General features: G+C 40.8%; 1 protein-coding gene across 3 annotated transcripts; it reads right to left on the bottom strand.

The window, feature by feature from the left end:
- Positions 1 to 1163: 1163 nt before the first annotated feature.
- On the bottom strand, positions 1164 to 9479 carry rbck1 (RanBP-type and C3HC4-type zinc finger containing 1). Of its 3 annotated transcripts, XM_010881390.5 has the most exons (13): positions 9336 to 9479; positions 8974 to 9024; positions 8616 to 8760; positions 8254 to 8350; positions 7888 to 8086; positions 7428 to 7531; positions 6807 to 6980; positions 6528 to 6688; positions 6269 to 6380; positions 5802 to 5981; positions 5595 to 5693; positions 4742 to 4885; positions 1164 to 4250 (listed from the first exon to the last, which is right to left on the bottom strand). In XM_010881390.5, the coding sequence occupies exons 2-13, from the start codon at positions 9014 to 9016 to the stop codon at positions 4170 to 4172; spliced, it is 1539 nt and encodes a 512-aa protein (XP_010879692.2). In that variant the 5' UTR covers positions 9017 to 9024; positions 9336 to 9479; the 3' UTR covers positions 1164 to 4169. The 3 variants fall into 3 exon arrangements, with proteins under 3 accessions (XP_010879692.2, XP_010879691.2, XP_010879693.2); XM_010881389.5 differs by having other exon boundaries at positions 6269 to 6688; XM_010881391.3 differs by lacking the exon at positions 1164 to 4250 and having other exon boundaries at positions 4783 to 4885; positions 5840 to 5981; positions 6269 to 6688.
- Between the last annotated feature and the right edge of the window lie 1759 nt (positions 9480 to 11238).

The following is an 11238-nucleotide window of genomic DNA, read 5'->3' on the forward strand; positions in this document are numbered from 1 at the left end:
GGCCTCCATGGATCAGACTTGTTTGTCCACCACATCCCACAGATGCTTGATTGGATTGGGATCTGGGGAATTTGGAGGCCAGGGCAACACCTTGAAGTCATTGTGTTCCTCAAACCATTCCTGAACCATTTTTGCTTTGTGGCAGGGCGCATTATCCTGCTGAAAAAGGCCAATGCCATCAGGGAATACTGCTGCCATGAAAGGGTGCACATGGTCTGCAATAATGCTCAGGTAGGTGGTACGTGTCAAAGTAACATCCATATGAATGCCAGGACCCAAGGTTTCCCAGCAAAACATTGGCCAAAGCATCACACTGCCTCCATCAGCTTGCCTTCTTCCCATAGTGCATCCTGGTGCCATGTGTTCTCCAGGTAAGCGACGCACACACACCCGGCCATCCACATGATGTAAAAGGAAACGTGATTCATCAGACCAGGCCACCTTCCATTGCTCTGTGGTCCAGTTCTAATGCTCACATGCCCATTGTAGGCGCTTTCGGCAGTGGACAGGAGCACCCTGACTGGTCTGTTGCTATGCAGCCCCATACACAACAAACTGTGATGTACTGTGAGTTCTGACACATTTCTATCTGGACCAGCACTAACCTTTTCAGCAATTTGAGCTACAGTAGATCGTCTGTTGGATCGGACCACACGGGCCAGCCTTCACTCCCCATGTGCATCAATGAGCCTTAGCCATCTGTGACCCTGTCGCCGGTTCATCGCTGTTCCTTCCTTGGACCACTTTTGACAGGTACTGACCACTGCAGACCGGGAACACCCCACAAGGACTGCAGTTTTGGAGATGCTCTGACCCAGTCGTCTAGCCATCACAATTTGGCCCTTGTCAAAGTCACTCAGATCCTTACGCTTGCCCATTTTACCTGCTTCTAACACATCAACTTTGAGGACAGAATGTTCACTTACTGCCTAATATATCCCACCCACTGACAGGTGCCATGATAGTGAGATTATCAGTGTTATTCTCTTCACCTGTCAGTGGTCAAAATGTTCTGGTTGATCAGTGTATATAATGTAGTGAAAAAAGTATTAAAATGTATAAATATATTATATTCATGTATTTCCTTGTTTCAGACATTTATTGAATAACCAAACTGGAAATGTGTGAAAGTTAGGTCAGTTTTTCTATTAAATACAAATAGCCACATAAAAACTGAAAATACATTTGTGACCATAAAAAAACATGGAACAGACATTAATGACAAAAAAAGAGAACAGAAAAGTTCTACTTCCTTGGTCCCTCACATAAAACATCTGTAATACAAAATGTGTGGCAATAACATAACACTGTAACAACATAGTTTTAAGAGACACCCCTTTGGTCTTGTTAGAGACAAATCCACATAATTTGAGAGAAAAAGAAATCTATGGAGAATGACGGTCTAGCCATGACCCCTAACACTTCAACCCCTAACACCACACAGGCACAATCCAGGTGTGCAAAGCGTTTAGAGACTTACCAAAGAAGACTAATAGATGTAATCGTTGATTCATCAACTCGATGGTTGCTGACGCCAACAATCGGTTTCCCTGAATGGACACTTAGGCTGAAAAGTGTTATATCAACACTTGTCACACCAATTCAACAAGTACAAACTGCTCAAGTTTGTACTTAAATAAAAGTTTGACATTAGAGTATTTTGTTGAGATTTCTGGCAATACATCTTTTGAATGCATTTCAATTACATTTTGTAAAGTAACAAAATGTAAAAAAAAAATTTAGTAAACTATTAGCTGCATTGCAAAATACGCACTGTACAATAGCAATAAATTAGCTTGAAATCTGCTATATTGTCTCTTGGCTTCATGGAAAAATCTAAAATATAGTATTTTATTATATTGAAAAAGCATGTATTTCTATAAAGCATGTGAAAATTAGCATTGTAAAATAGAAAATATTTCTATGTCGAAGTGCAGGAAGTTGTTTTCCAAAATAAATGGCCCAAAATGGCCCCAAACACATTTGTCCAGCACTGCCTCAACAGCAGTAAGGCAACAGAGACTGTGTGCATAAATAGATCAGCCTAAATAGAGCACAAGGGTAGCATGTTAGAAAGTATATGATCAATATGATTAGTGAGATGTCCACTGATACATCAACCAATGATCCAGTGATGCATTCCCTCAGGGTTCCCTGTCTGAAGCTGCACTGAGTTTAGACTGATGCATTCCCTCAGGGTTCCCTGTCTGAAGCTGCACTAAGTTTAGACTGATGCATTCCCTCAGGGTTCCCTGTCTGAAGCTGCACTGAGTTTAGACTGATGCATTCCCTCAGGGTTCCCAGTCGGAAGCTGCACTGAGTTTAGACTGATGCATTCTCTCAGGGTTCCCTGTCTGAAGCTGCACTGAGTTTAGACTGATGCATTCCCTCAGGGTTCCCTGTCTGAAGCTGCACTGAGTTTAGACTGATGCATTCCCTCAGGGTTCCCTGTCTGAAGCTGCACTGAGTTTAGACTGATGCATTCCCTCAGGGTTCCCTGTCTGAAGCTGCACTGAGTTTAGACTGATGCATTCCCTCAGGGTTCCCAGTCGGAAGCTGCACTGAGTTTAGACTGATGCATTCCCTCAGGGTTCCCTGTCTGAATCTGTATCGCTTTGTTACAGCAGGCATTGTGTCACTTGCATACAATGATTGAAACGTCTTTCATTTTCAATTCATTCAATCTAAGTTACATGGGGACTCTGCTTCCAATAATACAAATTATAGACAGTTAACATGATTAATGCCCTCTAGTTATGACCAAACATACTTTTACTTCGACTCAACCCAGGTAAGAGTAACGGTCTCTATTTTCAGTTTAGGTCTGAGACACTTTTTGATACAGGACCTGGAACTGAATTTGCTGTACTATTCAAATCTCAAAACATGGCTTGTTCCTCTGCGTCTAGATAGATATGCTGTATTATATTCTCATCACCCATTTTCCATGCTCCACTTCATGGATTGAGTTTGTATTGTTTTTCTCAGTCTCTCTTGGCTGCAGACCTAGTTGCAATCTCTTTGTTCATGCTTTGTTTTGAAACTGCCCTGTGACTACATAAATAATGCCTTGTTAATATTAAGGCTATCTTGTAATCTAAGATGGATGCATTGTATTTGTACATTTACAAATGGCATCCATTTTCCACGGATCCGGTATGTTGCACTTTTTTTTTTTATCACTATGTGCGCCTTGCACTATAAATATTATACTAAAACTGATTAGAGTTCATAAAGTCGCCTATTACTGTAGCCTCAGAACCGCTTGAAAAGATAAAGTTAAAGTTATAGCGTTTTATTGTCCTCCATTTGCGCTACCAATTTGCTCCCTTCGCTGAGTCAAGCTGCCGAATCTAGCAGGTGAAAAGACATATTAACTCCGCCCCCCGTTCCAATGTGCTGGACCTCCCGAATTACAAATTTAGCACTGTTGGCATAATTTAATTGATTCATACTGCTTGCTTACTTCTGATCGATTGCTTAATCGTTGGAGTGAGACACATTCCAACAAGCTCATCACTTTGAATAGCATTACACAGGTCACATACAAGGTATATATTTATGACGAATGACTGCTACATCTTTTACTAGTTCTAAGAGCTTGTAAACAATCTGTCTCCCACAGTGTTGTTTGAACCAATACCAAGCTTGTTACTGATTTACTGACACACAGTTATGGAATGCTTGCTCACAGTTCAAATGAAAATTGCACTACATTCACATCCATTTTAAATCCCCTTTCCAGCTAAGAGGTCCTACCTTCTGTATTAAACATTGGTTAACAAGACAAAATAAGAGTGTAATCCAAATGGAAGCAAACAGGGCAGTGCACGTCCTTTCCTAAACAACATAAATTACACCTGAATCTAATTTCGAAGAGGCAATATGTTGGGGACAGCATAAGCTTGTTTTTAGACTAGGTCTCTTTTTTTAAAAGAGGTTGCTGGGAGGAGCTTGGCAATTCCAATTGTGTGACCAAAGTGCACATTTCATTGACTCATCCGTCCTAATGACTTGAATGGAATTATGTAACCCTTCCCTACTCTTTCCCACCCACTTCAAATGGTGATGCCAGTGCTTCCAAAATCATTTGGGTACAAAATGTCTCAATCATTCTTAATGGTTTGTCCCCAAACGAACAGCACCATGTTGAGATTGAGTGGGGCCCTTCAGTGGCAGTTCTGGCAGTTAGGGTGGCAAAGCACCCCATTGACACGACATCCACAGCCTCCTGAGTTGTCCCCATTTCCCTGAAGAGATGCCCCAGAAACAATTGGTGAATACACTCAGTTATGCAGGATATTTAAAGCCTTATAGTACTGTAACAAGCATTTCAAAACCAGACTGTACTTGACTGAGGTAGGCAGGCATGTCAGTGAAAACAACAAATGTCATGCTATTATTTCTAATGTTTACCTATGTAGAAAAATCGAACGCATTCTGTAGGAAGGCCTTAATGTCTCTTTAGTCTATCATAGAAACTGGGAATGGTAAGTCGATCATATCTCAAACCTTTGGTAAAGGTTTTTAGCTCTGTTCATGTGAAATGTGTGAATCTACCAAGGCAAGGTTTTAGACTGGAGAAGCAGAGTAGCCGTAAAAATATAGTTTGATGTAACTGTAACTATAGTATTGTTTTACAATCAGAATAAATGTTCATGTAATTAGAGTATTGTCTTACATTCAGAAAAGATGTAACTAACGAGTATTGTCTCACATTCGGCAAGAAAAACTATCTTACATTTGGTCCCCAGCGACTCTGCCTGGTGATCCAGCAAATTTCCGTCTTACACATCAGGCAACAGATCCAATCACAGCCATCCTTTTTCTGAACTATGACCTTACACCTTGGACAGTGCATGGCCTCCCCATTCTGCAGTAAAGACTATCAAAGAAAATAAAAAAACAGGAGCTCAAGATACTGTAAGGTTTACCCATATCTAATGTATCATACTAGAGTTTAGTAGTGGAATTAGTAGGATTAATCACAGTTTTTGGATATTTACCCGTAGGCTTCACATTCAGTCAGTAGTGTATTAGGTCAATAGTGTGTTATCAAAACTAATAGCTTCATATTGCCACACTGTGCTGGAAACAAGGTCAATGGGGCAAGGATGGATAGACACCTGGCAAGCACTTTAATAGCACATTTACATTAAATGTAAATATTTTAGTAATTTACCCGAGGTTCTAATGCATACATAGGGATAAAAGAGCCAATTTAATGCTGGGGCTGATTAGGTGGCCATGGTGGCTTTCTCAGTTCCTGTGTTGCATCCCCCCAGATGGAAAACAGGTAATAGCAAACTCTGTTGGAGAACATAACTTCTGGCTAACCATAAAAACCTCCAAAGTGGACATGAAACTGTGTGAATGTCCATTATAATATCTGTGGTTTCGATTTTTTTTAAAAACCCAAAGATTTTTTGGATGGTATATGGTGGAGGTTTTATCCCCAGTCTCCATTTATAGAAGTATCTTGTTCTCAGAAATTTTGAATTTCTGAGAACAATTTAAAACCCTGTGGTGGACCAGATCAGGCTGCAGGTTTGACACCCCCTTTCAAAATGACAGACTTTCTGTTACCACATTACCTCAAGCATCTGTGTGGTCTGTTGGGCAGCAATGTCATTTTCAGCTCTAATGCGGAGATCGTCTTGATACTCCTTGCAGTTCATGTCTTTGTGGATGGCCTGAGAGAGGTAAGACAAAAAGGTTGACCAGGGACCTATCACAATCTTCATCATCTATTTTAGAATTAAACGGGAGGTCAGGGAGTGAAAGCAAGAGAAATCTGACACCTTGCAGAGGAGACAGTTGGTCTCTTTGCAGAGCTCACATATAAACTCATTGACTTCATCTTCAAAAATGCACCAGCCAGCACAGTCAGGGGTTTTGCAGTGGTAGCTGTTCTCACTTCGTGTCTCAGCAATACTGAGCCTGAGCTCTAGAAACTTCTGGTACTCCTCCTGAGAGAGAAGCTGGACAAAAAGAGGCCACTGTATAAAGTACAACATAGTGTATTAGGATACAGTATGTGTTTTGGTAATTGATCCCCTTCACAAAAGCATTTTTGGGTCTTCGGAAAGGACTATATAAATCCTGTGTGTCACTGTTGACATTGTGAAAAGCACCCTTAATAAATTAGACATGGTTTTGTCACCATGTAATAGCGATAGTTGTGATGAGATACAAGTCTGTTTTTTATTTAGCCAACAAAGCTACGACTGGCTGTCGGGCTAACAGCAAGAACACAACCAGAACGTACAGATTTGATCTCCCTGTCCAGGAGCTTGCTATCACAGCTGTACTCTTCATTCCTATAAGGGCAGGTCACTTCTGCATCCATGCTGTTCACTATGGTTCCTTTAAGACACTCTCTGTTTGGAGAATACACAAAAAGAAAGCAATCTGCACAATAATTTTGTTTAAGACAAAGGGTAGTTGTCGCTTTGGTTTTGTGTACCTGAGAGGAGTAATGGAGGCCGGTCATAGTGTTACTGAGATGAAACCAAGATCTGACATACCTGCAAAAAACATGCAGGCACTCCCGCAGTGTGGCTCCCTCCCCAGATGGAATGGAGCAGTAGCATATAGGGCAGTCCAGCTCTTCTGTATTCGGGACAAGACTGTGAGCATCTGTTTCCACCAGACTCTGGAAATTCCTCTCTCTCTCTACCTCCAATGCCTTCAATATGCAACAAGAGATGCTGTTTCACTCAAAGTGATTACATCAACAAGTATACCACAGGGTAGTCTGTCACTGGCAGCAAGATATGCACGCTTATGAAGTTGGATGTACTCACCAGCTGATACTGTTCGTTGGCTATCTCTTCTAGCTGAAGTCTGTGGATCTCATCATCGTCAGGCTGGTAAACATCAGGCACTTTATAGTCTGTAGGTCTCTCTGACCCACACATCTCGCAGCCCGGCCGTGTTGGCTTGTTGGCATAGGTGCACTCAGGGCATGCCCAGCCCAACTAGTCATGCAAAAACACACACACACACACACACACACACAAATAACATGGTTATTGTACAGTAATACAAGTGATGGCATCTGTATGACAAGTCATTTTAACGTGTACTACCTGAAACTGTCTAGACATCTTTAAAAAAAATAGTTCTTATTAATTAGTTACTGGTAGCTATTCAATGTAGCAGTGTGATAATAACCAGAACAGCTTGGTGATGTGTATAGGAAGACCTGTGTCAGTCACTGACTTTCATCACTTGCTAAAGGGTTGCTGCATTTAGACAAGATCAAAATAATGAATTGGAGATTGGGAGGGGAGAAAAACAGGGTAACATTATTTAAAAAGAAGTGATTTATAGCATTGGAATAAGTACTTGTACCTATTTTATTTTCATAATTATTTTCATAATTATTTAGATCTTTCATTAAACAGAAAAATACACTATGATACCTGAGGCTTTGGTAGAAGAGAAGGACTCGGGGGTTTAGGTTTAATGGGCGGAGTTGATCCAGTGGCTCCTCTGGCTAGTAGAGGACCCAAAGACTCGATGATACCTATATCAATCAATCAATCAAATGTATTTATAAAGCCCTTTTTACCACAGCAGTTGTCACAAAGTGCTTTTACAGAAACACCCGGCCTTAAACCCCAAGGAGCAAACAACAGTAGTGTTGAGTTTCCATACCATAGTAACAACACATTAAAATGACTGGATGATGCCTATACCGTAGTGACAACCCGTTAAAATGACTGGATGATACCTACACTGCAGTGACAAGACATTAAAATGACTGCCTAAAATGTGGGGGAGTTCATACACTGGCATAATTGTTCAGCTGTGCAACACATGCAGTAACACTGAAATCAGTGCCTTGATCAGTTATTGTGATGTAGGATGGAATTACTTTACCATGCAGCCGACGTTGCTCCTCCTCTTGATTCAGTTGCTCCCGGCTGAGTTTGGCATCATGGGCTGACTTGATATACAGGTAGGCCTGGTCTCCATTGTTCCTTACCCCATGGCTGTACAGAGTGTTACAGTCCTGGGCCAGACGCTTCCCGATCACCCAGTTTTGCAAAGATGGATGAAATCCATAGTCAGTATTGATCTATGAAGTGAGATTCAAGAATACATTATGTCTCCGTCTCGTCTTTTTTTCTACAAATAATATTTATATTAAAGATAATGATTACTTTTTTAAATTAAATATAAAGAATATATATATTGTTAAATTATTTCTGGTGAAAATGAATTTGCGTCAGTCATTGGTTTTACCTTCTCCTTCAGTTCCGAAATGGTCATGCTCAGAGTCACCAACAAGGTAACCGGGACATACTTATCTGACTGTGCGTCTCCAACTCCCACCTTCAACCTGCAGCAAAGTTACTTAATCTGTGAGAATTACTCAATATTAAAACACCATTACAAAGGTTTTAAGACTAATTCAATGACTTTTTACAGATACGAGAGAGCAACGCTGTAAAGTTATAGTAATCAACAAGTTTCTACCTAATATCTTAATACATCGGAATTTCATGAAGATTATTTCACTTATATTCGCATTTATTCGGATATAGGCTAATCCTACGTTATATTATGAATAACCGCACAAAACACTGCTAAATCATTCCACATACCGAATAGAGTCCTGGGAATAAGCCTTGTGGGAGATCCTGACGTCCACTGGTACGCATAATTCTGCCAGCTTCCCAGAACATCTCTTGGCTTCCTCTTTGTCACCACAGCTGATGGCCTCACTCAATAACTGGCTTAGCTCCTCTGCTGCAATAGAACAAATACATGTTCATCAAAGAACAGTACAGTACTTCATACAAAACGAAACTTGGTCCAAGGTAAATTGCAAGTACAGAGTTTCACATTGATCAAATGCATACATATCACTGCTCCTTCGCCCTTTATTGAGCTCCCAAAGATCAGGAAAACAGATACAAAAACCACACAGACATATTCGTTATGAATAACCTTTTTGCTTACCCTCTTTTAAGTTGTTTGTTGAGGTCTCCTCCGGAGAAGTCATAGTTTGACCTAATTTAATAAATGACATGATATAGAAGAATAACAGTGAAAAACAACAGCATACCAAATGTAAATGTTCATTACGACAGCACACTATCCCCTAAATTCACTCATCATAATAACGTGTAGGTAATACTGGCGATTAACCCAACGGTCTCCAGAGGCTTTATCCAAATTGTGAGGGAAATTTGCATGGGTCATATAACTATAACACGAGATAAAATTGGTAAAAGTGCAATGGATCTCAGCTGATCAGTTTGCAGTTACGTAATGTATCAGGCTTATTGACAGTTTGCATTGGCAATACATTTAAAACCTACCTTTTCTTCGCCTCAAAACAATCCGTATTTATAGAACTTCAAACCAATTCTTTTAAGTTGTTGCTACGTAATTCTCAATATAAGAACGGTAGTTAAACCAAAAACGAAACAAAACTTATTCAGGAAGTAAGTTAATTTAAAGGAGCCATTTGCATATTGCAATTTATAACCTACAATGAAATTATCGTATATAAATATTAATAAGTGTTCTTTCATAATATCCAGTTAATAATGCAAAGTGGTCAAAAAAAAAGTTTTATTTTAGGTTAATTACTATCGTGCAATTTTCTGTAACACATTTATCGAACTAAAAATAACTATAGAGAAAGCGTCCAAAATGGCCGACCATTGTTTTGAATGTATTGTTCGAGCCCCTAGACGCTCAGCTCAAAAATCTGTCCACATCGGCTTTTTGGGGGGGTGGGGGTGTGGGGGCCCTAACGTATAGTAAAACCACTGGACCAGTTTGGGACGATGGAGTGGCCACTATTAATGTACAGATGTAAATATCGTTGCCTCAATTTGCCTCAAAATGGTTTATTTTTAAACCTTGTTGATCATGTTTAGTATGAGGACTTTCTTTTTGGCTTTGCCTCCCCAGCCTAGGTTCCCCTGAAACAGTTCAAAGTTCAAAAGTTCAAAGTTCAAAAGGTTTATTTGTAATTTGCAATGACAAGTTACTGCAATGAAATGCTTGGTTTTCCTACCCCCGACAGTGCAGTTTAAAGTTAAAAAGTAACAATCATTATAATAATAAAAAAAGAAGATAATACAATCAATCAGTATTAACAATATACAAAAACACATCAATAATAATAACTATACAACTATACAACAGTAGTGCAATGTAAAAGTGACAGGTGTGCATGATATAAAGTGAGGATGGAAGGAAAGAGGGGTTCCCAAGTTGATCAGCCTTACAGCCTGTGGAAAGAAGCTGTCCCATAGCCTAGTTTGTTTTGGACTGAATACTTCTGTAACTTCTGCCTGACGTCAGCTTGGTAAACAGTCCGTGGCATGGGTGGCTGGGATCTGTAATGATCCGTTTGCTCCTCCTCCTACACCTCTCTGTGTAGAGATCCTGCAGGGATGGCAAGTCAGACTTTGTGATGCTCTCTGCTGTTTTAATCACCGTCTGAAGTGTAGCTGCCATACCAGGTGGTGACACAGCCGGTCAGGATACTCTCAATAGTGCATCTGTTGGTGAGTATCCTGGAATCCATGCCAAATCTCCTTAATTGGCCGTTTCCTGGCCTCCTTCACCACGACGTTAAAGTGATGAGACCAGGTCAAGTCATCCCTGATGTTGACCCTGAGGAACCTGATGTTGTGGACTCTCTCTACTGCAGACCCATTTATATGTATGGGGGCGTGGTCTCCCCGCCGCTGCTTCCTGTGATCAACAATCATCTCCTTTGTTTTGCTTATATTGAGCTGGAGGTTGTTATCCTGACACCATGAAGTCAGTGACCTTGCTTCGTCTCTATAGGCTGACTCGTCGTTGTCAGAGATCAGGCCAATGATGGTGGTGTCGTCAGCAAACTTAACGATGGTGTTGGAGACGTGAGTTGCCAGGCTGTCATGGGTGAAGAGAGAGTACAGGAACAGGCTCAACACACAGCCCTGGGGGGAACCATTACTGATAGTCAGTGAGGAGGAGGTGGCATTGCCCATCCGAACCACCTGGGGTCTGCCCGTCAGGAAATTCAGGATCCATCTACACATAGTGGGGTCGAGACCCAGATCCCTGAGCTTAACCGCCAGCTTGTAGGGCTCAATGGTATTGAAGGCTGAGCTATAGTCAATGAACAGCATTCTCACATATGTTTTCCTTTTGTCTAGATGAGAGAATGCAGAGTGGAGGGTCAGAGCGATGGCATCCTCTGTGGATCTGTTTTGTCTG

This window comes from Esox lucius, chromosome 17, assembly GCF_011004845.1.
Source record: "Esox lucius isolate fEsoLuc1 chromosome 17, fEsoLuc1.pri, whole genome shotgun sequence".
NCBI classification, from domain to species: Eukaryota; Metazoa; Chordata; class Actinopteri; order Esociformes; family Esocidae; genus Esox; species Esox lucius.

Coding starts and splice junctions, on each gene's coding strand:
- rbck1 (XM_010881389.5), bottom strand. CDS start 9,016: ATGACTTCTCCGGAGGAGACCTCAACAAACAACTTAAAAGAGG. Junction 7,532..7,887: donor GGAGCAACGTCGGCTGCATG/GTAAAGTAATTC, acceptor TGATTGATATAG/GTATCATCGAGTCTTTGGGT. Junction 6,689..6,806: donor CCAACGAACAGTATCAGCTG/GTGAGTACATCC, acceptor TGCATATTGAAG/GCATTGGAGGTAGAGAGAGA.